The sequence below is a fragment of the Nannospalax galili genome, unplaced genomic scaffold, assembly GCF_000622305.1.
Source record: "Nannospalax galili isolate Female #2095 unplaced genomic scaffold, S.galili_v1.0 scaffold632, whole genome shotgun sequence".
In the NCBI taxonomy this organism is placed as follows: Eukaryota; Metazoa; Chordata; class Mammalia; order Rodentia; family Spalacidae; genus Nannospalax; species Nannospalax galili.
The window spans coordinates 616,412-641,863 of record NW_008332816.1 but is presented as its reverse complement, the minus strand read 5'-3'; the positions used below and the strand labels follow the sequence as shown (position 1 = coordinate 641,863).

General features: G+C 47.8%; 1 protein-coding gene across 3 annotated transcripts; it reads right to left on the bottom strand.

The window, feature by feature from the left end:
• Positions 1–8,435: 8,435 nt before the first annotated feature.
• Positions 8,436–23,822, bottom strand: Cacng6 (calcium voltage-gated channel auxiliary subunit gamma 6). 3 transcript variants are annotated; one of them, XM_008827731.1, is made up of 4 exons: positions 23,492–23,822; positions 19,164–19,238; positions 16,851–16,988; positions 8,436–8,706 (listed from the first exon to the last, which is right to left on the bottom strand). In XM_008827731.1, the coding sequence occupies exons 1-4, from the start codon at positions 23,820–23,822 to the stop codon at positions 8,468–8,470; spliced, it is 783 nt and encodes a 260-aa protein (XP_008825953.1). In that variant the 3' UTR covers positions 8,436–8,467. The 3 variants fall into 3 exon arrangements, with proteins under 3 accessions (XP_008825953.1, XP_008825954.1, XP_008825955.1); XM_008827732.1 differs by lacking the exon at positions 16,851–16,988; XM_008827733.1 differs by lacking the exons at positions 16,851–16,988; positions 19,164–19,238.
• Between the last annotated feature and the right edge of the window lie 1,630 nt (positions 23,823–25,452).

The window sequence follows — 25,452 nt, the reverse complement described above, 5'->3', positions numbered from 1 at the left end:
TAAAACTTTGTTTAAAAATCTTTTTTAAATGTATTTTTATTTTTTATGTGCATGAGTGTTCTGCCTGCAGGTGTGTAAGTACACCTGTATAGTGCAATGCCCATGGAGGCCAGAAGAGGGTGTCAGATCCCCTGGAACTGGAGTTACAGATGGTTGTTAGCCACCATGTGGGTGCTGGGAACTAAACCCAGGTCCTCTGCAAGAGCAGCCAGTGCTCTTAACTGATGAGCCATTTCTCTGGCCCCTTAAAAAAATCTTTAAAAATATTTTATTTATTATTCTTATTTTATGTCTATGAGTATATTGCCTGCATGTATATAAGTGTACCCATGTCATGCAATGCCCATGGAGATCAGAAGAGGGTGTCAGATCCCCTGGAACTGGAGTTATAGGTGGCTTTTAGCTGCCATGTGGGTGCTGGGAACGGAACCTAGGTCCTCTGCAAGGGCAGCCAGTGCTCTTAACTGCCATTTCCAGCCCCTTACGAAGTATGTTAACTCCTGCCCTAGATATCTGCCTCTACAAACATGCCTGCAGAAGGTATTTCCTTCAGTGGTCTTAGGGTCCAGAAGCATCTGGGCTGATAGTCACGTAGGCTTCACTTCAAAAACCAGGTCTGTGACAGTTAAAGAATAACACAGGCAGACCTATACATTCTATAGAAGGACTCAACTCAGGGCTCAAGTTCTTTGGGAGGACCTTCTTCTAGAATCTGCTAGTGTGAATAAGCTTTGCTAATTACACCACGTGAGTTTTTTGGTGCCTTCTCTGTATGTGGCTGGTTCCGTGCCTCAGTTTCCTGTAAGAAGACTAAGAACCCACTAGGGAACTTTGGATCCCCGGGAACAGAATGGTCAGGGCTGTCCAGAAAAGTACAAGCCAACAGGACATGCATTATATATGGAGAGATTCACAGGGAAGGCTTAGGCAACACATGTGCTGACAAGTCCAACACCAAGCTGGAGCCTCGGTGCCAAAAGCTAAGAGCTGCAGCTGAGGATGCAGCTCCCAGCCCAAGGCCAGAAGACTGGTATCAGCAGGGAGAGAAATGTGCAGACTCCTCCTTCCTTTACCTTCTCTGTTCTGGCTGGCTGGGTGAGCGGTACTCAGACACTGAGGGGACCACCTGCTTTCCTGAGTGCATGAACCCAACAGGGATGGTCTCATCCGGATGGAGGAAGGAACCAAGTGTTGACTGAAGTTGAACCAGAGGAAAAGGTTCGTGATTTTTTGAGAACAGGTTATACTCGGAACTTCACTGGAAATTTGGAATTGTTTAGGTGTGTGTGTGTGTGTGTGTGTGTGTACCTGTGTATGTGTGGAGGACATAAGCGCACATGTGTACACACATGTGTGGAAGCCAGAGATCAACCTCAGTGATGCCAAAAGTGTCAGCCTCTATCCACCTCAAGGTTTTTTGTTGTTTTGTTTTGTTTATGTGTATGAGTGCTTTGCAACATGTATGTAAGTGCGCCCATGTCATGCAGTGCCAATGGAGGACAGAAGAAGGTCTCAGATCCTCTGGAACTGGAGTTATGGGTGGTCGTTAGCCGCCAGGTGGGTGCTGGTATTCGAACCCAGATCTTCTTCCAGGGCAGCCAGTGCTCTTAACCACTGAGCCATCTCTCCAGCCCCCTCAGGTCAGGTTTTTAAATTTTCTTTTGTTTTGTTTTTAGAAATGGTCTCGTACTGTTACTTTTGTTGGCCTGGGACTCATCAAGTAAGCTAGGCTGGCTGGACAGCGAGCTCCAGGGACCCATCTCTCTTTACCTCCCCAGTGCTGGGATTTCATACACTACCATAACTGGCTTTTTTTTCTTCTTCTTCTTTCTTTTGGTCTTTTTGAGACAGGGTCTCCCTGTAGCCCCAGCTGGCCTGGAACTCACTGTGTAGACCAGGCTGTCCTTGAACTCACAGAGATCTGCCTGCCTCTACCTCCCGAGTGCTGGGGTTAAAGGCGTGTGCCACCACTCCCGGCCCTTTTTTACCTGGGTTCTTTGGATTGAACTCAGATCTTCATGTTCACACAGCAAGCACTCTACTGACTGAGCTCTTTCTCAAGCCCTAGAAAAAGTCTTAAAAGTGTTTGTTTGTTGGTCTCATTATATAGGCCTGACTGGCCTGGAATGTAGACCAGGCTCACAGGCATCTACTTCCTGACTGCTGGGATTAAAGGCATGCACCACCATGCCTGTCTTAACATGTGTTTTTAGAAAAGACAGGAAGGCCAAGCATGATGGCACATGCCTACAGTCCCAGAACTGAGGGGATGGAGGCAGCAGTATCAGGAGTTTAACACCAACCTCAGCAACACAGCAAGTTTGATACCATCCGGGGCTACATGAGACCATGTCTCAAAAAACAAGACAAAACAAAACAAAAAAGCAAGCAAACAGCCAGGTGTGGTGGCACACGCCTTTAGTTTCAGCACTCAGGACGCAGAGAAAGGAGAATCTCTGTGAGTTCAAGACCAGCCTGCTCTCCATATTGAATCTAGGCCAGTAAGGAATGTGTAATGATCAGATTAAGGCAACTAATTTACCATTTATAATTTCAGTAGTATCTGTATCACTTATTTTGAAACACTGAGTTGTTATCAACCACAGTTATGCTGCAAGTTAACCCTGAGCTACATTGTTATCAATCACAGTCATGGAAGTTAACTCTGGGGCACACTGTTGTCTACTGTGGTACATTGTGGTCAACCATAGTCATGCGGTTAAGGCAAATGTGGTGGTGGGCACCTGTAATCTCCGTACTGGGGAGGCTGAGGCAAAAGGGACTGGGCTTCACGGCAAGACATTTTCTGGGGAAACCAAGAGCTGGATACACACTTTCAGTGGTAGAGAGCTTACCTAGAATAAACCAGTGAGGGGCTGGGAGGCGTGAGTCAGTGGTAGGGTGCTTTCTGGGATCCACCAGGGAGTGGCTGGATGTGTGGGCTCAGCTGTAGAGGGCCTACCTAGCATGTACAAGACTTTGAGTTCCAACCCAGCATCACAATAAAAAAAAGAAGGAAAAGGAACCACTACAAAAATCTTGAAGGATATTTTGTTTTGTTTTGTTTTGGCTCAGTTTCAGTGGCCCTGTGGCTTTGGGTCTATGGTGATGCTGTGTTTTGTGGTAATAGCATGTGGTAGAGAAGGCCTGTTCACCTCATGGTATCCAGGAAGCAAAGACAGGACTGGAAAGATCTGGGTCCTGATAGCCCTCCCAAGGACATACCTGCAGAGATCTCACTTCCTTCTTCTGGGCCCCAACTTCTAAAGGCTACACTGTCTCCCAGATAGCACCAGAGGCTAGCAATCCATGTAGCCTTTGGGAGATAGTCAAGATTCAAATGACAGCACCCATTTTATAGTACCCATGCTATGAACACAGTACGAGTTCCAGTTCCAGGTGGTCAGAGACAGGAATGGACGGAAGGAGGAAGGAAAGGAGGGAGGGAGGGAAGGCACATGGATTGCTCAGAAGTGGAGAAGAGACAGAGAGATCTCTCAAGAACAAATGAGCTGTTGGAACACTGTATCCAAGCAATAATTTGTACAACTATGGTTAACAACAATGTATCCCAGGGTTAGCTTGCATGACTGTGACTGTCAACAATGTATCCTTGTATTATGTCCGTAATTACAGTTGACAGCAGTGTGTTCCAGCATTAGCTTGCGTAACTGTGATTGACAACAGTGTATCCCAGCATTAACTTGCATAACTATAGTTGATAACATTGCATCCCAGGGTTAACTTGCATAACTGTGATTGGCATCAGTGTATCCCAGAGTTAACTTGGAAAACTATAGTTACAGTTTCCAACATCGTATTCCATGGTTAACTCGCATAAATGCGATTGACCACAATGTATCTCAGGGCTAGCTTGCATGACTATGGTTGACCACAATGTACCCCAGGAGACAACAGTGTGTCCCAGAGTTAACGTCCATGACTGTGATTGATAACAATGTAGCTCAGGGTTAACTTGCATAACTGTGGTTGATAACAACTCAGTGTTTCAAAATAACTGATGATACAGATACTACTGAAATTATAAATGGTAAATTAATTGCCTTGATTATCTGCTATCAACTTTTCCTCACAGTGGCAAAAAGCTCACTACTACAGGGGAGCTGTGGGTGGGAAGGGTCTGGTGAAGGCTGATTTGGCTATCATACTTCAGGCTGCCCCTTCCCTGCCCAGACCTCAGATAGAAAGGAGACTTGGGGGGCTACAGAGATGGCTCAGTGGGTAAGAATATTTGCTGTGTAAGCATCAGGATGTGAATTCACAGGGTGCCTGTAACCCTAGTGTTAGACAGTAGAGGTATGTGGATCTCAGGATATCGGCCAGCCTAGCTGATGAGGTAAGCTTCCAGTTTAGTGAGAGACCCTTTATGGTGGAGGCTACTGAAGAAGACATCTTGATGTCCACTTCTGGCTTCCACATGAGTGTTTTGGATAGACACTTCACTGGGTAGAACCATCATCCCAAACCGGTGCCCCTTCAAGCCCACTAGTCTATGGTACCCAGCTCTGGGATTCCCTGAGCTGGCCAGACAGAGTCAAAGAGAAAATAAATTGCTGATGGTCTCTTTTCCTAGTATTTATCTCTGTTTATAATTACACAGTCATTAGCCCGATGACGGGATTAATATCTGTTTCCACGGGCAGATTGTCAGCTCCTCAGGGGCCCTTCTTTACCCTTTACTGTATGCCAGGCCCAAAGTGCCACTTGATAAATAATAACTGCAAGACAGATGCAGTTATGATCCTGCGCCAGGAGGCCTCCCAGCAGCTTTGCAGGGATTATTACCGCATTTACTCCTTGAAGTGGCTGAGGGAAGCCGGTGCTATGCTGAGCCCATGAGCTGTCCTCAAAGGTGATGAAACGGAGACACAAAGAGCTTAAGAAAGTTGCTTCAACTACTTGGAGAAGCAAGGCTTTAAGCCAAGCCTTTCCTTTTCTAGGTTTAATTTTCACTTATGTGTACCTGTGTGTATGTGTATATGTCATGTGTGTGCAGGTGCCTGTAGAGTTCAGAAGAAAATGTTGGATCCCCTGGAGCTGGAATTACAGGCAGTTGTGAGTTGCTGGACAGAGGTGCTGGGAACCAAACTCGAGTTCTCTGCAAGAGCAGCAAGTGCTCTTAACCACTGAGCCATCTCTCCAGCCCCATGGAATTAGGAGTTTTAACTCTCTCTTGGGTTTCAGCATCAAAATGTTAGCGATTAGGAATTCAAAGAGTTGCAGGTGGAAAAAAAGGGACCAACTTCATACAATCCACACTGGCCTTCGTTAGTCAGTGAGGGGTGACTACTGACCAACGGGGGTCTACAGTAACCACACAGGCCGAACGGCAGGGGAGCTTAAGTACTTCTGCATATGTAAACAGATCACAGGAGCTGGGTAGAGGATTTAGGGTCTGCATTCTCCCCCAATAAGGGTCTCAGAAGGTCTTGTTTGCAGAACTTTATGGTTGGGAGTTATGGGGGATCCTGGATGGGCTTGCCAAGCAAGAATTGCTTTATGGTCATTCCTCTCCCCACTTCCTTTCTATAAAACCTCTTTTTTCTTCTCATGGGCTCCCTTTCTTATTTCGTGGCTTATATGCATATTCACACTCCTTATAAATGCGCACGCACACACACACACACACACACACACACACACACACACATACACACACACACCCCACAAGCACACGTTTGAAACTGGGATTCACAGAGAGAAAATATGCAGTTGTAGTGTTCTTTGTCCTTTTGGGTTGGTTGGACCTAACTTAATATATTTCCCAGCTCCAATCATTTGCCTGAAAATTTCATAGTTTTATTTTTCTTTATAGCTAAGCAAAGTTCCTTTGCATATTGAACCACATTTTCTTTTTTTCTTCCTTTTTTTGTGTGTGTTTGCATATGTGTGGGTGTGCACATGGGTGCATGTGCGTGTGGAGGCTTGAGGTTGATGTTGGGAATCATCCTTTATCACCCTTCCACCTTATTTATGGAGACACCATCTCAGTCAAACCCAGTGTCGTGGAAATGTGACTACACGTGTGCTTGCGGAGACGAGGTCAACCTCCGGTGTCATTCCTCAGGTACTGTCCACTTTGTTTTGTGACACAGTGTCTCTCATGGTTTGGGGTCACTGGATAAACTAGACTATCTGGAGAGCCAGCCCTAGGGAGCCTCCTGACTCTGTCTCCCCTACACTGGGAGCAAGCACTACCATGCCCAGCTTTTTTAATGTGGGTTCAAACTCAGGTCCTCAAGCAAGCACTTCACCAACTGAACAATTTCCCTAGCCTCAACCTCCACATTTTTAATTATGTTTTACTTATTTGTGTGTATATGTCTGCATTTATGCTACAGCACAAGTGTGAGGTCAGAGGACAACTTGCAGGAGTCAATTCTCGCCTTCCACCATGTGAGTCCTGGGGATCCAACTCAGGTCATCCGGCTTGGTGGCAGCACCTTTACCTGCTGAGCCATGTGGCCTGGTCTCCCTCTTCATGTCTTTCAATATATATCCTAGAAGCATCCGCATCTTGTGTGCCAAAGTCTGGATACACCTGCTGGGGCTGTGGTGACAGATCACTGCCGAGTGATTGGACAACAAACCTGCTGCTTTCTGGTTCTGGATGTTGTCCTAAGTGTAAGATCCAGACTGAGCATGGCTGCTTCCTCCTGAGGCTTGAGGCAGGGATCCACTCTGGGGCTGCTTCTTTAGTGTACGTATGGCTGTGTTCTTTCAAGCTCTGTCTGTGTGCAGAGGTGTGTCCCAATCTCTCCTTTTCACAAGGATACCAGTTGAGTTGAATTACTACCCACCCTGGTGACCTCACTTTAATTTGGTTATCTCTGTGAAGACCTCCAGAGCCTAACATGGAGGCCCACACCTGTGATCCCAGCACTGAGGCAGGAAGATCACTGCAAGCAGGCATCCAGCATGGGCTACATGGTGAGTTTCAGACCAGCCAGGGCAGCATAACAAATAAACAACAAAAACAAAAAACCAAACAGCAAACTATTTTCAGAGCTGGGCATGGTATAGTGGTACATGCCTGTGATCCCAGAACTCAGGTGGCTGAAGCTGGAGAATGGAGAGTTCGAGGCCAGCCTAATCTACATGAGTTCCAGACCAGCTATGGTTACAGAACAAGACCCTGTGTCACAATGAACATCCCAAACTTGGCATGGCCGTACACCTGCAATCCCAGCACTAAGGAGGTAAGGCAGGAGGAGCATTGAGAGTTTGAGGCCAGCCTACACAGTGAAACATTGTCTAAATTAATAAAATAAAACAAAATAGAACGGGGACTGCTCAGGAGCAAGAAGCACAGCAAGGGGTGGGAAGGAAAGATGAAAATGCGGAACGGTCAAAGTAAATTGATATTAAAATGTCACAGTGAAAGCCAACATTTTGTACAATGAATAGACAGTCACACACACACACACACACACACACACACACACACACACACAACTGTCCCCAAACAAGGTCACATTCTGAAGCACTGAGTCAGGTCTCCAGTACATGTACTGTTGTGGGGAACAGAATTCAACCCCTGACAGTGTCTGTGTTCTGAACCTTGTATTCTCTCTCTCTCTGGTCTGCCACCTCTGTGAACTTGTGTAGAAGTGACTCCAGACTGATGGTGAGGACAAGGGTCCCTTTGCTCTGCCTAGAGAGCAAGATCCCATCACAAACAGACTCCAAACCAAAGCTGTCACATCTCCAAACCTTTAATCCCAAACAGATCACAGTGAAGTCAGACCCGGGTTCTTCTCTCCCTGTCCCTCCAGACAGTCATGGGACAGCTCTTCCACAAGTGAATCCACAGAGATTTAGACAACAAAGGATCCCAAATCCCCTTCGGCCCCTGTCCCCCACCTGCCTGCACCAGTCTCCCCATCGGAAGAGTGGAAGCCTCTTCAGGGAAACATTTGAACAATGCCTCTTCCTATCCTACCCCCAACAACCCAAATTCAGCTACCAAGAAAAACACTTGTAGGTGTGTGTGTTCACCTGTGTATGTGTGTAGGTGTGCATGCAGGTGTGTGTGGAGATCAGAGGTCAGCATGAATTGTCCTAATTTTTTAAATCTGGATCTCACTACTTGGTTAGGCTGGCCAGCCAGTGAGCCCCATGGTTCCTCCTGTCTCTGCCTCCTCAACGCTGGGCTCACAGGTGGATACCTCAGTGCTGGGTTCTTCAGTGGGTGCTGGGGATCCAAACTCAAGTCTTCATGCTTGCTCAGCAAGCACTTTACCTACTGAGCCATCTCCCAGGCCCCCCCCCAAACATATTTACAGAGAGAAAAAGATGAGGGGACAGGAGTAAGATTTGTAGAAACAACACAGGCCCCCAGAATAGAAAGAACAGTATCTGTAAAAGAAGGCCGGAAGACCTCCAAGGGAAAGCTGGAAGCTGAGGCAGGGCTTGGCAGATGCCTGCAAAAAAGCAGGCTGTGGATCTAGGCGGTTGGGCTGCCCCGTTTCGGGCACAGTGACCCCCAGGACCAGGAAGGCAGGGTGATCAGCAGGAAACAGATACCCCCCAGCAGCAGGATCAGGCCGGCGCCCACGCCACAACCCAGGGACCAGGAATACTCGTAGGTCAGGCGTGGAGCTGGGGGAACCTCAGGGCTGACTCCCTGGATCAGGGCTCGCACGGAATGCCGGAACACCTCCAGGCTTACAAAGAGCAGCAGGCCTGTAGAGGGAGAGGAGAATGAGGCTCTAGGCTTGGGACTCCAGTTGGGTCTGAGAACGTTGCCACTACATCCCTTCACCAACCAAGAAACCTGGGAACCCTTCTACCTGTCAAAGCAGTCACTCAGTAGTCATGCCGAGATTCCAGCAATGTGCGACTGGAAATATTACATCTGTGTTGAATACGTAAAATCTTTTCCCTTACTTTTCTTTCTATATGTGAAAGTGGACATACTTGTGTGTGTGTGTGTATGTGTGTGTGTGTGTGTGTGTGTGTGTGTAGTATGTGTGCATGTACATATGTGCTTGCTTGTGTGCACTCTCATGTACAAGCCAGAGGTCAGCGTCAGTAAGGTGCCTTCCTCAGTTGCTCTTTTTTTTTTTTTTTTTTTTTGTCTTTTTCAAGCAGGGTCTCCCTGTAGCCCCAGCTGTCCTGGAACTCACTATGTAGACCAGGCTGGCCTTGAACTCACAGAGATCTGCCTGCCTCTGCCTCCCAAGTGCTGGGACTACAGGCGTGCACCACCACGCCCGGCTTTCTTCTTCTTTTTTTTAAACAAGGTCTCACTATGTAGCCCAGGCTGGTCTGGAACTCATTGTTAGATCAGGCTGGCCTTGAACACAGAGAGAGATCCGCCTGCCTCTGCCTTCTGAATGCTGGGATTAAAGGTGTTCACTACTATGCTCTACTTCCACTTAATTTTTATTATGTTTTATTTATTTAATTGGGAGCAGGGGGACATGTGTGCCATGGTGTATGTGTGGAAGTTGGAGGATGACTTGAAGGAGCCAATTTTCTCCTTCCATCATGTAGGACCTGGGGGTCAAACTTAGGTTATCAACCTTGAGGCAGGTCCCTTTACCTACTGAGTCATCTTCTCTCTACCTTATTTTTTTATTGATTTATTTTTATTTTATGTGTATGAGAGTTTTGCCTGAATGTGTCTTAAGTGTGCCTGGGTTGTGCAGTGCCCGCAGAGGCCAGAAGAGGGCATCAAATCCCCTGGAACTGCAGTTACAGATGGTTGTTAGCTGCCATGTGGGGGCTGGGAACCAAACTTGGGTCCTCTGCAAGAGCAGCCTGTGCTCTTAACCTCTGAGCCATCTCTCCAGCCCCTCTACCTTATTTTTTGAGATAAGGTTTCCTATAGCCCTGGCTGCCTGGGAAGTTACTATGTAGACCAGGCTGGCTTTGAGCTTGCAGCAATCCTCCTGCCTATGCTTCCTTAGATTACTGGGTATATAGGCATGCACCACCATGTCTGGCTCAATCATTATTATTTTTGAAGGAACTGTTCTGTTTGTTTCTTTCTTTAAGACAGTCTGGCTATATAACTCAGGCTAGTCACAAATTTATGATTCTCTATACTCAGCCTCCTGAGGATAGAGATTATAGGATTATAGGTATGCACCACAATACCTAGCTTCTTATAAGATTTTACCCAATCTTTTAAATGTCACTTCAGAGAAATCCTTTGACACACAGAGGCCCAGAATGTTGGGTCCCCTGGAGCTGGAGTTACATACAGTTTTGAGTCACCTGACATGGATGCTGGCAACTGTACTCAGGTCCTCTGCAGGAATAGCAAGTGCTCTTAACCACTGAGCCATCTAGCCAATTCCCTCCCCCAAATCTTTTGAGTAGAGAGTGTCTGGAATGATGGTGTGTGCCTGTAGACCCAGTACTCAGAAGGTCGAGGCAGGTTACAGAAAGCTGGTTCAAGGCCAACCTTGGCTACATAGTAAATTTCAGGTCAGCCACGGATACACGAAAACAACAGCATGCATTTGATAAAAAGGGAACACTTATCCACTATGGGCATCTAAATTGCCCATACGGAAATCAGTGAGAAAGTTTCTCAAAAATCTAAAATTGGGCTGCCAAGATGACTCAGCAGGTGAAGGCCCCTCCTGTCAAATCTGATGACTGAGTTTGATCCTGGAACCAGTGGCATCAGGAGAGACGCTATGCCTGCAAGTTATCCCCTGACCCCTTCATGTACACTGTGGCACATACACACATGAACACATGCAGGTCCCCCACCCACTACATATATGTAATAAAAATTATTTTTAAAAGGCTAAAAATAAGCCAGGCATGGTGGTACATACCTGTAATCCCAGCACTTGAGAGGCAGAGACAAGCAGATCTCTGTGAGTTCAAGGCTAGCCTACTCTACATAGTGAGTTCCAGGCCAGAAGGCGCTACAGGGAGACCTAGTCTCAAAAAGACCAAAAAACAAACAACAAAAAAAGCGCTAAAAAACAGGGCTAGAAGACCTGGTTTCAGTTCTCAGCACCCATATGGCAGTTAACAACTGTCCATGACTCCAATTCCAGAGGATCTAATGCACTCTGGTGGCATCGCATGCACATGACGCATCTACATACATGCAGGTAAGACACACATACTCACAACTCATTAATTAAAAAGCTAAAAGCAGAATTCCCTTATGACCCAACTATACCAGTCTCAGAGTCTCAGAGGAATCTAAGTAAGCACATAAAGAAGTACTTGCACATCCAGGTTTATTGCTGCCCTGTTCACAATAGCCATGAAGTGGAGCCTGACTAGATGCTCAGCAACAGATGAACGGATAAAGAAAGTGTATGTAGACATCGTGGAATTGGACACAGCCATAAAGAAAGCTGGGGATATGGTCTTTAAAGAGATAATTAGGTTACAGGAGAGTATCAGCCTGGGCCCTAATGCAAATTAGCAGCGTCTTCATCAAAGGAGGAAAATGGGAACAGCTAGGTGCACATGGAAGACAGTGAAGAGATGGGAGATGTGAGACGCTGCCTCAAAAAAACAAAAAGAAAGAAAAAAGCATCCTTCAGAAGCTGTGCCAATAGACTCTGTTGCCAGACGTAAAGTACAAAGACAACTTCTAGATTGTTGGTCTACACCATGAGTTGACAAACTAAAGCCCATGAGTCACATAGTAGGTATTTTCAGCTTTGCGGTGCATAGTCAGTCATATGTCACAAAATAGTATTCCTTGTATTTTTTAAAAACTAGTTTTTAGGGGTTGATGAGATGGCCACATGGTGATAAGAGAGAACTGACTCCAACAAGTTGTCCTCTGACCTCTACCTGTGTGCTCTTGCTCTCGTTTCTCTCTCTCAAAAATATGATAAAAACTTTAGTTAAAAAATTTTAATTCGTGTGTATGTGTGTGTGAATGTGTGGGTATGTGCATGCTCATGGAGGCCAGAAGAGAGTGTTGGATCTTTTGGAACTGGAGTTTAGGCAGTTGAGAGCAGCCTGATGTGGGTGCTGGGAACCAAACTCTGGACTCTAGAAGAGCAGCAAGCGATCCTAACCACTGGACCATCCATCCAGCCTCATCTTTGTTTCGTTTTTTCCCTCAAATTATTTGTTCATGAGCCAAGTCTCTCAGTGGAGATGGAGGTCGCTGAGCCTTGGCCTTGACACATTACTTTTGTGGAAATAATCTAATCAAGAAGGTAGCTCAGTGGTAGAGCACATGCCTAATATCACTAATACCCTGGGCTACATGGTAAATTCAATGCCAGATTGGGCTATAGAGTGAGTTCAAGGCTGGCCTTGAATGCACTGTAAGACCTTTTCACAGAAAGAAGGAGGGACTGGAGAGATGACTCAGTCAGTAAAGTACTTACCTTGCAAGCATGAGGACTTTAGTTTGATCCCTAGAGCCCACATTTTAAAAAAGAAAAGCTATGCAGGTGACATGCTTGGAATTTTGGCACTAAGAGGCAGAGACGGGAAGATCCCTGGGGTTTAAAGGCCAGCCAGTCTAGCCTACTTTGTGAGTTCCAGGCCAGAGAGAGACCTTGTCTCAAAAAACAAGATGGACAATGCCTGAGGAAAGACACCTGATGAGGACCCCTGGCCTGTACATACACATGAACACACACACACACACACACACACACACACACTCACACCATACAAATGAATGGGTGGACAGATGGGTAAATGGATGGATGGAAGGAAGCAGGGTAAAAGGATGCAACGAAAGGGTGAGAGGAGCCAGAAGCAGTGGGCAGGCATCAGAGCACAGCTGCCTCTTTGGGTCATACCAGGGATGTCAGACTGCATCAGGGAAAAGGAGCCCTGTGTGCCTAAGAGAACAGTCTGCAGCACAGCCTTGGCCTGGCTGAGACCCAGAATGTCCACTGATCTGGTCATATATCAGGGTTCTGTCTCACTTGACAGCTGAAGCTACTGTGAACTTTGTGCAAGATTTGCTTGCTGTACCTCTGAGAATCAATCTGTTCCTCAAAGTTGCCTGATGCTTTATAGCTTTTGCTCATTTTATTTCACCACCACTGTCACCATCACCATCACCACCACCACCATCACCACCATCACCACCATGACCATCACATCTAATACCACCATCACACCATCCCATCACTGCCACTACCATAACCATCACCATCACCACCACACTACTGTTAACATCACCACCATCATCACCTTCACCACCACCATGACTAATATTGCAACAACACTACTATTATCATTACCATCACTGTTATTGCCAATGTCCTCACCAACATCATGACCACAATTACCATCACTAATACTGCAGTGTCACCTCTAACATCACAGTCACCACTATCAACATCACCACCTACTATCACCACTACCACTATTTCCAACATCACCACCACCACCACCATCATCATCATCACTAGAATTATCACCACTATCACCATCACCAACACCATCATCACCACTACTACCCAACATAATCACCACCATTCTCATGCCCACCATGATCACCAACATCACCACCACTACCATAATCACCATTACTATCACCACTACCACCACCACCATCACCACTATGTTCATTAAGTTTACCACTTACCACCATCACTCCCACCACCGTCAGTACCAACTACCGCCACTCACCATCAGCATCACTACCATCCCTATGACCCTCACCATAATTCACATCACTACCACTACTCCTATTCTCATTAACATCACCACCATCATCATCAACATTACCGTCACTATCATCCCCGACATAACCTATTGCCATCCCAAATGTCACCGTCACATTGGATAACTCCTATTGTCCTTCAAGCATCAGCTTAAATGTCACTTTCTTGGGGAGCTTCTCTAACATACACTGACATACACTGCCACCACAATATGTGGACTTGATACCAAATCCCATCACAATAATAATTGGATTATTATATGTGTGTTTATTAGTCATTATCTGCCAGAATGGGAGGAGGATTCAAAAGCAGACACAGTGCCTCTCTTATTTTATTTAGTCTTGTATCACTAGCATTGCCTAGAACATAACAGGTACTCATAAACACACAAAGAACAAAGAAATAGCCAGGTGTGGTGGCCCATGCCTTTAATCCAAGCACTTAGGAGGCAGAGGCAGGTGGATCTCTGTGAGTTCAAGGCCAGTCAGGTCTACATAGTGAGTTCCAGGCCAGCTGAGGCTACAGGGAGACCCTGTCTCAAAAAGACCAAAAAAAAAAAAAGACCAAAGAAATGAAGCTTATATGATTAATAATTTTTCTAGACACTGTAGAAGACATTTGACTCAATGAGGAAGCTATTGCCCCAAAAAAGAAATTTCCCACATCACACGATGATTCAGGGTGCACCTACAATAAGGGAACCTAGGCAGGTTATAGCTTATGAGGAAACAAGTGATCTCCAGTTAAGCATTCATTCCCCCATATCATGCTTTGAGCCTGTCAAGACCCGGTGGGAACAGATTTCCCCAAATTCAATGATGCTGTATAGTGAAAAGGAAACTAAGGCCCAGCATCAAGTTCCACCTCTGGGTGGTCAGTACACAAGACCTGACAAGACTGGGCCCATCAACAATGCACCATAGGAGACTGGAGAGATGGCTCCGTGGCTGAGAGCACTGGCTGCTCTTGCAGAGGACCAGAGTTCAGTTTCCAGCACCCACATGGCAGCTCACAACTGTCTGCAACTCCAGTTTAGGGGATCCAGCACCTGCTTCTGGACTCTGCAAGCACTATGCATTCACATGGTGCCCTTACATACATTCAGGCTAACACTTATACACATATTAAACTGTTAAGAATAGATACTAGGACTGGAGAGGTGGCTCAGCGGTTAAGAGCACTGACTGCTCATGCAGAGGACCTGGGTTCGATTCCCAGCACCCACATGGTAGTTTAACAACCATCTCTTGCTCCAGTTACAAGGGAATCTAAAGTCCTCTTCTGACCTCCACGGGCATTGCACAACATGGGTGCACTTACATACATGCAGGCAATACATTCATACACATAAAATAAATTTTTTAAAAAAAGAACAGATACTACACTTGATCTTATCTAAAAGGCTGATAAGTGATCACTACTACATATAAAATAAAAATATGTAAACCTTTTTATAAACTCCGTTATGGATGAGGGAGGGGCTCATGAGGCCTCACTCCTCCCTGATGAGTAATAGGCAATTGATGGTTGCTTGGGGAGAGGGAGTCATATTTCTCAGTGTGCAGCGATGGTAAGTTACCCTTGCTTAAGTAAACAACTGCCCACCCATGCTGATGTGGGCAACCCTAACTAAATGCAGTGGAGTACCAAAGACTGGAGAAGGGCAGGGCTTGAGGGAGGTGAGACATGAAAGAAGGGGGACTTGCAGGGGAAAAGGGGCTAGTGGGAGAGGGATCTCAAACAATAACAGAAAATAAAAAGGACGAAAGATGTGATCAAATTACTACATACATGTGTGTGTGAAACTGTGAACAAATTAAAAGACCCACCTCTGCCATCACTGGTGGAGTGATTATGAGAATTCATTTGACTTCCCTGGATATCAATGTCCCTATCAAAAAAATAATGACTAGTAACCTCTACCTAGCACCCCTGCCACAATGCTTTGAGATGGGGGTAGACTAAACTGAAGTCTGTTATTATTGGTGACATTTCACAAGATGTAGTATTTTTCTGGACCTTCACTTACAATAATACAACAGATGTGGACCCCAAGTCTAAATCTCTGACAGTTTGGAAACCTTTATTTTTTTACTTTACGTGTACAAGTGTTTCGCCTACATGTAAGTGCACCTGTGTCCTGTGATACCTGCGGAGGCCAGAAGAGGGTATGGGATCCCCTGGAACTGGAGTTACAGACCTTGTTAGTTGCCATTTGGGTGCTGGGAATCAAACTCAGGTCCTCTGTGAGAGCAGCCCGTGCTCTTAACCACTGAGCCATCTCTCCAACTCTGGAAACCTAGTTCCCAGCCAACAAAAGGGCTTGAGACTCGCTCATCTTCAGACTTTCTATAGCCCATAGCCTTCCTTCACCTCCCAGCATGCAACACTACCCAGACACCTTCCTCTACTTCCTGGCATACAACAGTGTTGGGGATACCAGGGCCAAATCTAAAAGAGCGTTTGGAGAGCGTCTAATTGCCACCTAACAACAGGGCTTAGACTGCTCCTAGTTTCTAGACTTCTGTCATCCTGGAGTTTGTTCCAACTCCCAGCATGCAACAGTACCTGGAGACCAGCTCCCCCATTGAGCATGAAACAATCCTTGAAGACCCCCAAGTCCAAGTCTAAAACAGTGTTTGGAGATACTCCACTTCTTAGCCAACAACAGGATTTGGAATTTTTCCTTCTTTGAGCTTACTGCAGCCCTGAACTTCCCCCAACTCCCCACGTGAAGTAGCACTTAGAGATCCGACCTCCCAGCATGCAACAATTCTAGGAGCGCCTAGCTACAAATCTAAAATAGTATTTAAATCTAAAAATAACCCTTGCCAACAACAGTTTTTGAAATTCTTCCGTCTTTGAGCCTACTACAGCCATGGCTTCTCCCTAACTCCCAGCATGCAGCAGCGCTTGGTATACAGAGGTCTCGCCTCCCATCACGGAACGGGTGTGTGGAGATTCCATCATGCAACAGTGTGTGGAGCGCCCACCTCCCAGCATGCAGCAATATATGGAGATCCCTGCTTCCAGCATGCAACAGGGTGGGGATCCCTGCTCCCAGCATGCACCAGTTGTGAGGAGCAATCACCTCTGCATGCACTAGTCTATGGAATCCTACCTCCCAGCATGCAACAGTACATGGGACTCCCGTCTCCCAGCAGGGGACATCCTCAGCCTTCCCTTGTACTCAGCTCTCACCTGAGAGACCAAAGCAGACAGCTCCCACTCGGAGCAGGAACTCTGCGCCTTTGCTGAGCACCGTGATGACACAGAGGTAGCCCAGGGCCATGGCTGTGAGGCCCAGCACGGCCATCACCGCAGCTGCCAGGTTCACCTCTGCAAGGAGGGGACACAAAAGAAGCAGAGAATATGGGAGCTGGAGAGTGGACGCTCCTCCATAGGGACCCAGAACCTGGACGATGGAAGTCTTCAGGGTCATCCCGTCAACGTGTTTTACATAGCTGAAGGAACAGAGACTCAGAAGGGTCAGTTAGTGGCTTGACTCAAGTTATAGAGCAAAAAAGGGACAGACCAGGGCAGGGAGACAAATTGACCATCTCCTACTTATCATCTGGTCATCACTGGTTTACAGATGAGGAAGTTGGAACGGAGTGTGTAGGGGACAGTGCAAAGGTGAGCTGTTATCATGCAATGATCCAAGTTGCAGCTCCTCTCCACTACTTTCCAGCCCGAAGACTCTGGTGAGGTCCTAACCCTCTCTCAGCCTCAGGGTCCTCCTCCAGAAAACCAGGATTAGAAGTCACATAAAGTGCCTGTGTGCTGATCAGCACGTAGTAGGCAGTCCTTTCCATATATGCACACCAGGGTATTTCACCATCTCAGAGGTACATGGTGACTTGTACCACTTCATACCAGAAAGGCAATAGAGAAAGGGGTGGGGAATGTGAGGAGCCATTGTTTACTGAGCACCTGCTACGTGCCAGGATCCACTGAACGTTTAGCTCCGTTATCTCATTAAATCCTTACCATCAGCCAACAAGACTTGAACCTTGGGGCCAGCAAGATGACTCAGCACATAAAGGTGCTTGCTGTGCAAGTCTGGCCCTCTCAGTTCGAACCCCAGAACCCACATAAAAGCAGGAGAGAATCAGCTCCGCAGAGCTGTCCTCTGACTGCCACACATGTGCCCCCACACGCATCACACACACACAGTAACAGTACATAAAAATTTTTAAAGAGAGTCATGGCATGATCCCAATTCATCGCTGATGGGGACACTGAGACACTGGGGTGACATTTCAGGAAGCTGGGCTTTGAGTCAAAAGGGCAAAATCCTCAGAGATACATTTTTCAGTGCAATAGTAGCTCCTCGACACACAGAACCTTTCCGTTTAAAATTGGTTTGAATAAAATTTAAAATGCATACTCTGTTGTTGCATGTGGCTGGAGGCTGCCAGATGGACCAGCGTACACACAGAACATTTTCATTTTCACAGACAATTCCATAGAAGAACGTTGAGTTAGAATCAGATTTATTTGAGTTGGAATCTTGCCTCTGCCCTTTTGTGGGGAAAAAATAATAATTATACCCATTTCTGGATTTATCTTTTTTTTTACAGGAAGATGAAGCTACAGTCCCATCCCCTCAGGATTACAGTAAGGACTAGAGATTCCATCAACAAACCTTGGGTGCTGGGCTTAGTGTGTACTAAGTGTTCATTTGTAAGATGTTTACAGAGATAATGTGATTTCCTCAAAGCCACAGGGCACAGCATAGGCAGAGTTAGGGGTCAAAGGGCAGTCCAGATCCACTCTGCTATTAATTATTAATTGATTTATTATTTTATTTTTGCCTGCATGTATGTGTGTACCCATGTGTGTGATGCACACAGAGGCTAGAAGAGGGCGTCAGATCTCCTGGAAGTGGTTGTTAGTCACCCTTGTGGATACTGGGAACTGAATCCTGATCCTCTGCAAGAGCAGCCAGTGCTCTTAACTGCTGAACCATCTCTCCAGTCCATTTGTTTGTTTCTAATTAATTAATTTTTATTTTATGCATATAAGTGTTTTGCCTGCATGTATGTAAGTGCACTGGTGCCATGCAATACCTGAGGAGGCCAGAGGAGGGCATCAAATTCCCCTGGAACTGAAGTTACAGACAGTTGTTAGCTGCCATGTGAGTGCTGAGAACTGAACCCAGGTCCTCTGGAAGAGCAGCCAGTGCTCTTAACCACTAAGCCATCTCTCCAACCCCAGAGCCCATTTATTTTTGAGATACAGTCTCTCTATGTAGTACTGGCTGGCCTAGAGCTCACTATGTAGACCAGGCTGGCCTTGAACTCTCAGAGATCCATCTGCCTCTGCCTCTTGAGTGCTGGGATTCTGATATATGCCACCATGTCCAGCCCACATCTCTACTCTGTTAACCATACCTCACCCACCCTCAGAGATGGGACATCTGCAGATTATAGAAGTTGAGCTCATCCTGACCCCCTTACCCCAACCCTTCCCACCCCAGCCCAGCCCTGTCACAATGTGAAAACATCTTACCTTTCTTAGTGGATCTCTGGAAGATGTGTGCATTCTCCCCTGTGGTGAAGAATTTAAAGTAGGTGCAGTTTGCTTCTGTGGGAGCCAGAGAGAGAAAAAAGAGGTAATGACATGAAGTCTTGTGTATAAGCTCAAGGCTGGACACTTCACAGATCCTGCAGGAACCTAAAAATAGAGCATTAGTATCCCTGATATGCAGAGGAGAGAAATGGGGGCTAGTGAGATGGCTCTCAACTGGTAAAGGTACTTGCCGCCAGGCCTGATGACCTGAGTTCCATCCCTGGAACCCACATGGCGGAAGGAGAGAATCAACTCTCTCTGGTTATCTTCCCACCTGTACACATGTACTATGCACACATCACACACACAATAAATAAGTAAATGTAGAGAAATGGGAATACCCTGAGATGTTAAAGCCACTTGCCACACTGCTGTCCAAGGCTGGGATTTCGCCCCCGAGCCCTGAGGTCTAAGTCTGTGACTCAAATGGGCCATTAACCTCTATAGCCCTCTGATTCTTCTCTTTAAATGAGTTGCTAATCTCTCTCCTGGTTCCTGCACGTGAATCAGAGGAGCAAGTAAATTCCAGAAAGGTTACCATTTTATTCAACAAAGAACACCAAGATGTAGGTAACTGGAGGCTAAGAGACTCAGGAAAGACTCCTCTCCTATGCTCCGCTCCACAAAGAGCCCCTGCAGATGAACAGAGGGGAGAGAAGTCACCCCATTGAAACACAAGCAAAGGATATGAATAGTTATTCACAGGGGGCAAGTCTGGATAGCTCACAAGTACATGAAGAGAGACTGCTGCGGCAGGAGTCAGAGAAAAGCAACTTGAGCCAGCGGGGAGGGACCACTTCGGATCAATTAGATGGGCAAATATTAAAAGGGCAGTATCAAGCGTTGGAAGGATAAGAGGAAGCAGCTGGGAGCGTCAACTGGCACCACTCTGTTTGCAAAGGACTCTGACATACTTATGAAGTGCAGGTGTGCACCAAGTTAACAACAATTCAGTCAGTAATGGGCCAAGTGTATGGTTGAGGCACAGTCAGATTATGTCACATAGAAGGGCATCTCTGACTATATAAGTACACTCCTCAATGTCCTCCTAATGCGCTGGCCTGAGCATGAATTTCTCAGAAATCCCCCTTAAGTGACATATGGCAAGGGACTGGAGATACAGCTCAATGGTTAAGAGCACCGGCTGCTTTTGCAGAAGATCCAGGTTCAATTCCCAGCACCCACATGGTAGCTAAGAACCGTCCATAATTCCAGTTTCAAGAAACCTTAAACTTAAAAAAAAGAGAACATTCTAACTTCCTAAACTGCTATTTTATTTAATTTTCTCTTGAGACAGCTCTCCTGTATCCCAAGCTGACCTCAAACCTGCTATGTAGCCAAGGATGGCCTTGAACTCCTGATCCTCCTGCTTCCAAGTCCCAAGTGTTGGGATAACCAGGCCTGCTTTATGCAGTGCTGGGAATCAAACTCAGGGTTTTGTGCATGCTGGACAAGTGCTCTGCCAAGTTGAGCCACATCTTCAGCCCCTAAACTGCATTTTAGAGCCAGAACTTCCTTCACTCTAGTCTACATTTATTCTACGGGGAAACTGAGGCACAGAGGGTGGGGCAGAAGGAAGAAGCACAGGAGTGAAGGATATTGGAAGAGGAGCTGGATGATCAGGAGAAGTGGAAAGGGAACTTTGGAAATTGAAGGGGGATGTGTAAGGGCATAGGATGAGCCCAAAGCAAGTGAGGTGGCACGGGGCATGCCTGATGGCCTCTCTAGGAAAGGAGAGCTTGTACTCTCCAGTCCAAAGTAGCTGCAGATGTGGGTCCTGTCCTGCAGCATGCACCAAGAGGCAAACCTGTCTCAGAGTGAAGAGGAGCTGTTCTTTGTCACCATCAGTGGGGGAACACAGTCTATACCCACCAGAGAATCGCAGAGTCCCTTCAGGGATAGGGTGTGATGTCTCACATCCCATCTTGGTTGTCAATGATGGGACTTTGTGTCTCTTGACCCCTGGGTGGGGGGGGGATCTCACTTGGAAAGACACTGGGTGAGTCGCTCTCTGATAGCCAAGGGACATATGGGCTTTCTTTTAATTTTGAAATGGGAGTTCTTGGGCTGGAGAGATGTCTCCACAGTTAAGAGCACTGAATGCTCTTGCAGAGGACCTGGGTTTGATTCGCAGCACCCACATGGCAGACAACTGTCCCTAACTCCAGTTCTGGGAATTTGACCCCCTCTTCTGACCCCCATGGATATTGCATGGCATGATTATACTTAAACACATGCAAGCAATACACTCATACACATAAAAATAATAAATATTTTAAAAAGGAAGAAATGAGAGTTCTTTCTCTGAGCCAGGCATGGTGGTGCACGTCGCTAATCCCAGCACTCAGGAGGCAGAGGCAGGGGGATCTCTGTGAGTTCAAGGCCAGCCTGGCTTACATAGTGAGTTCCAGGTCAGCTAGGGCTACAGAGAGACCCTTTCTTTAAAAGACCAAAAAAAAAAAAAAAAAAAAGACTTCTTTCTCTGAGACAGTGAAGCCTGAGAAATGTCCTCTGAGGAGGCAGAATTCTGAGGTGCTCATAATGGCCTTGTAAGAAAGGCGAAGTCCTTTTTTTTATGTTTTATTTTTGTTTTGACATAAATATGTAGCCCAGGCTGGCCTAGAACTATGTAGTTGAACTGGCCTTGATCTCGTGATCCTCCTGCCTCCACCTCCTGAGTCCTGATATTATAGGTGTGTGTCACCGCAGTGCCCAGCAGGTGCAGTCCTTTTGACAAGTAGAGGGGACAGCAAATGATAATCGTGAACCTCATCATATACCATGAGATGGTGGAGGACAGCCCTCTCCCTCACAGAGGGTCTTTGGGACCTCCCTACACACGAGGGACATGCATGCATAAAGCATTAGGAATGGAGATGCTCCTCATTTTCCTCCTGTAGAATGCGGATGGTGGCAAGTTCACAAACTTGCTATTAATGAATTAACTAACACACATGACATTCCTGGAACAGAGGAGGGCCCTACATAAACTTCTTCCTCTCCTGCTTCCTCTCTCCTCCTCTGTTCCTCACTTGCCTTCCCCCCTCCACCCCCCTTTGTAGTATGAGGGATTAAACCTAGAGCCTGACACATACTAGGAAAGCACTCTGCCACTAAGATATGCTACCATTGAGCTGTGCTTCCAGCCCCTCACTGGGAGATTCTAGGCAGGTGCTCTACCATTGAGCCATACCCCTAGCCCCTCACTGGGAGATTCTAGGCAGGAGCTCTACCACTCAACCATACCTCTAGCCCCTCACTGAGGAATTCTAGGCAAGCACTCTACCATTGAATTAACTCCTAAACCCCTCACCACTGTATTCTAGGCAGGGGCCATTTAACCATACCTTCAGCCCCTCACTGGGGGAATTCTAGGCAAGCACTCTACCAACTGGGTTTTGCTGGGTGTCCACCATTGTCCTTGGGTTAGAAGAGGTAGACTAAGCTCATGTCCAGTTCCAAAGGGGCATACAAGGTCCCATTGATATAATCAAAGCACATGATGTGTTCTGTGGGAGGTGAGAGGTATAGGACAGTCCTCTGGCACAGCTAAGGGCAAATGAATCACCATGTGGGAAAACGGGGGTGTGGAGTATCTGCAGAGTAAATGAACGGTTAGCAAGTCCACCCTGTACAAGTAGGGGTGAAAAAACTGTAAACAAACAAACAAACAATGTACACAGGAATGGTGGGAGTTATCTGGTGAGCACTTCATTTGGTTGTATTCATAAACCCAGAACTAGGGCAGATTCTGCTTCAGGGTGGGTGTTAGGGCGTGGGGCCTGTCTCCATGAGACTCACAGAGGGGGAGTGTGGGATGTCTCCAGGTGGGAGAGGCTTGCATTAAGGGCACAGGCTGTCTGTGGGTGCATACACAGGGCACAGGCTGCCTGGTGGGGAGAGCAGGCAGTTCTTTCTAGGGGATTTGGGTTGGCGGGGGTGGGCACAGGCTGTTCTGAGGGTGCCAGCTGGGTCTGGAGGCACAGGCTGTGTCTCTAGGGGTACAGGTTGATATAAGTAAGGAGACAGGCTGGGCTGAGGCATGGGCTATCTTTGGGAACCTAGATTCTCTTTGGGACACAAGTTGGTTTGGGGGGTACAGGTCACAGCTAGAAGGCAAGCCCTGAGGAGCAGATTCCATAGGGGACAGGGGGTATGTCTGATCTATATTTCTCTACAGTTTCTGGTAGTATAGTTTGATATGGGCACAGCCTCTGTGTCTCCCTTTCTGTGGGACACAAGCTAAGGCTGAGCACACAGCCTCTCACCTCCGGGCAGCTCAGCTGGGCCGCAGGTCTCTCTGCCCGCGGGCACGTCTGCCTGCCACAGTCGTTTGGTGCACACCTTCCACAGCCCTAAGTGGGCGGCCTCACAGACGGCGCTGCCGTTGGTCTTGTAGGTATTGAGTTCCACCCAGAACTCGGTGCCCACCGACAGCACAGACAGTGTGGCGCCCACGGTGGCCAGCAGCAACACCAACTTGATCTTGCCCTCACGCTCCGGAGTCAGGCCGAGATTCTGCTGTCCCTGGGCACGACGCCGGCCTGCTGCGGCTCGCCGACGGTCCTCCTCTTGCATGAAGAAATTAGACCACATCATCATGATGACTGTGGTGGATGAGGCTCAGGCGAGCTTCAGGGAGGCCGAGCTACGAAGGGGAGCCTGAGGCGCCGGGAGCAGGGCCTGGGGTCTTGAAGGGAATGCGGGCTCAGTGTAAACTAGATTGTGAAAGAGCAAGCGCCAAGTTCAAACGCAAGGGTCCAAGTCTTCTCCACGTCTCAGAAGAATGAAGAAAAGAAAAAAAAAAAAAAAACCTAGATTCTTGGCCCAAAGAGACCTGCGAGGTTTAACGAGGCGCCCCTTGCAGTGCACACATTAGTTAGGTGCAGGTGAGGCCTAGAGGAAAAGCCTGGTTCCCTAGAAGCTCACCTACCCTGGAGGTGGCCTTGGGGGCCTCCAGACCAGGAGACCTGCCCAGCTTCTAGGGGCTGCTGATGGGATCCCCACTAAGGCTCAAAATTTTCCCAGGGAGGGGAGGGAGGTTTTTGTGTGTTTGAGAGAGGTGGTTTGGACTCCTTCGGGCTCAGAGTTTGAGGTGGGAAGACTCGAAACTCCTTTGGGGTACACAAAAGGAAGAAGTAGGATTTCCCCAAGGAAGGTTGGAAATCCCTCCAGGTCTCAGAGAGGGAAGAGGAAACCTCCAATATTCACAGCAGATCCGCGGATGCAGTATCTGGATACACTGATGGGACTGGGGACCCTCTGGATTCTGGAAAAGGGGGTGGGTGTCTCAGGAACTACCCACAGCGGCTGAGTCACAGTGGAGTCCAGGAAAAGAGGCTCAGGAGGAGGACCTGGGGTCCCCAAACGGACCTTAAACCAAGGCGCGGTGGTCCACACTGCAGCTCAGAAAACTGGGACCCTGAGGTTCACAAGACTCCCCCTGCGATCTCTCGGTTCCCCCTCCCCCGGGTTCCCAGGGCCTGCCCGGCCGGGACCCCTCCAGGCTCGGCTTCGGGCCCCGTGCTCCCCTCCGGCCTCCCACCCGCGTCTCCCGGGCAGGGGCCCCTAGCGCTCTCCTGCCTCCGTGCCTCGCCGGCCCCAGCTCCGCGATGCCTCCGAACCGTCCCGCTTCGCACCACCTCCGCCGGTGCAGCCCGCCGGACCCGCTGCGCTTGCTCCCGGCCTCGCCCCATCCGCCCACCCCCTCACCCCACCGGCTATTTCGGGCTCGACCCGTAAATAACACCCGCACCTGTCGCGGGCGCCTGTTGCCATAGGGATCCCGGGTATTTTAAGGGGACAAGGGGCGGGAGAGGGAGTCCGCTGGGGAGGAGGGGCTGGGGGCCGGGTCTTCAACCCGCCAAGCTGGGGAGACTTTTCTACGCCCCCCCCCCGAAGGGTCAAGGGCGGAGCTGAAAAGTCCAGACTCTAACCAATCGTAATGGCAGAGGCAGCGAAAGCGTGAACTTGGATTTCTGTCCTGAGCAGGCTGGACCGGGAAGCAGGCTGAACTGCTGGGTTCCGAGGGAGGGAAGGCTCGGAGGAGGACTGGAGGTTGAGTAGGAGGGAGGAGGGAGGACTAGAGTCTAAGGGAGGAGGCTGGGACCTGGGATCTGAGAGAGGAGGGCTGGGGCCTGGGCCTCCTGGGTCTGAGGGAGAAGACTGGGGTCTGGACTTCTGGGTCTGAGGGAGGAGGCTGGGACCTGGACCCCTGGATCTGAGGGAG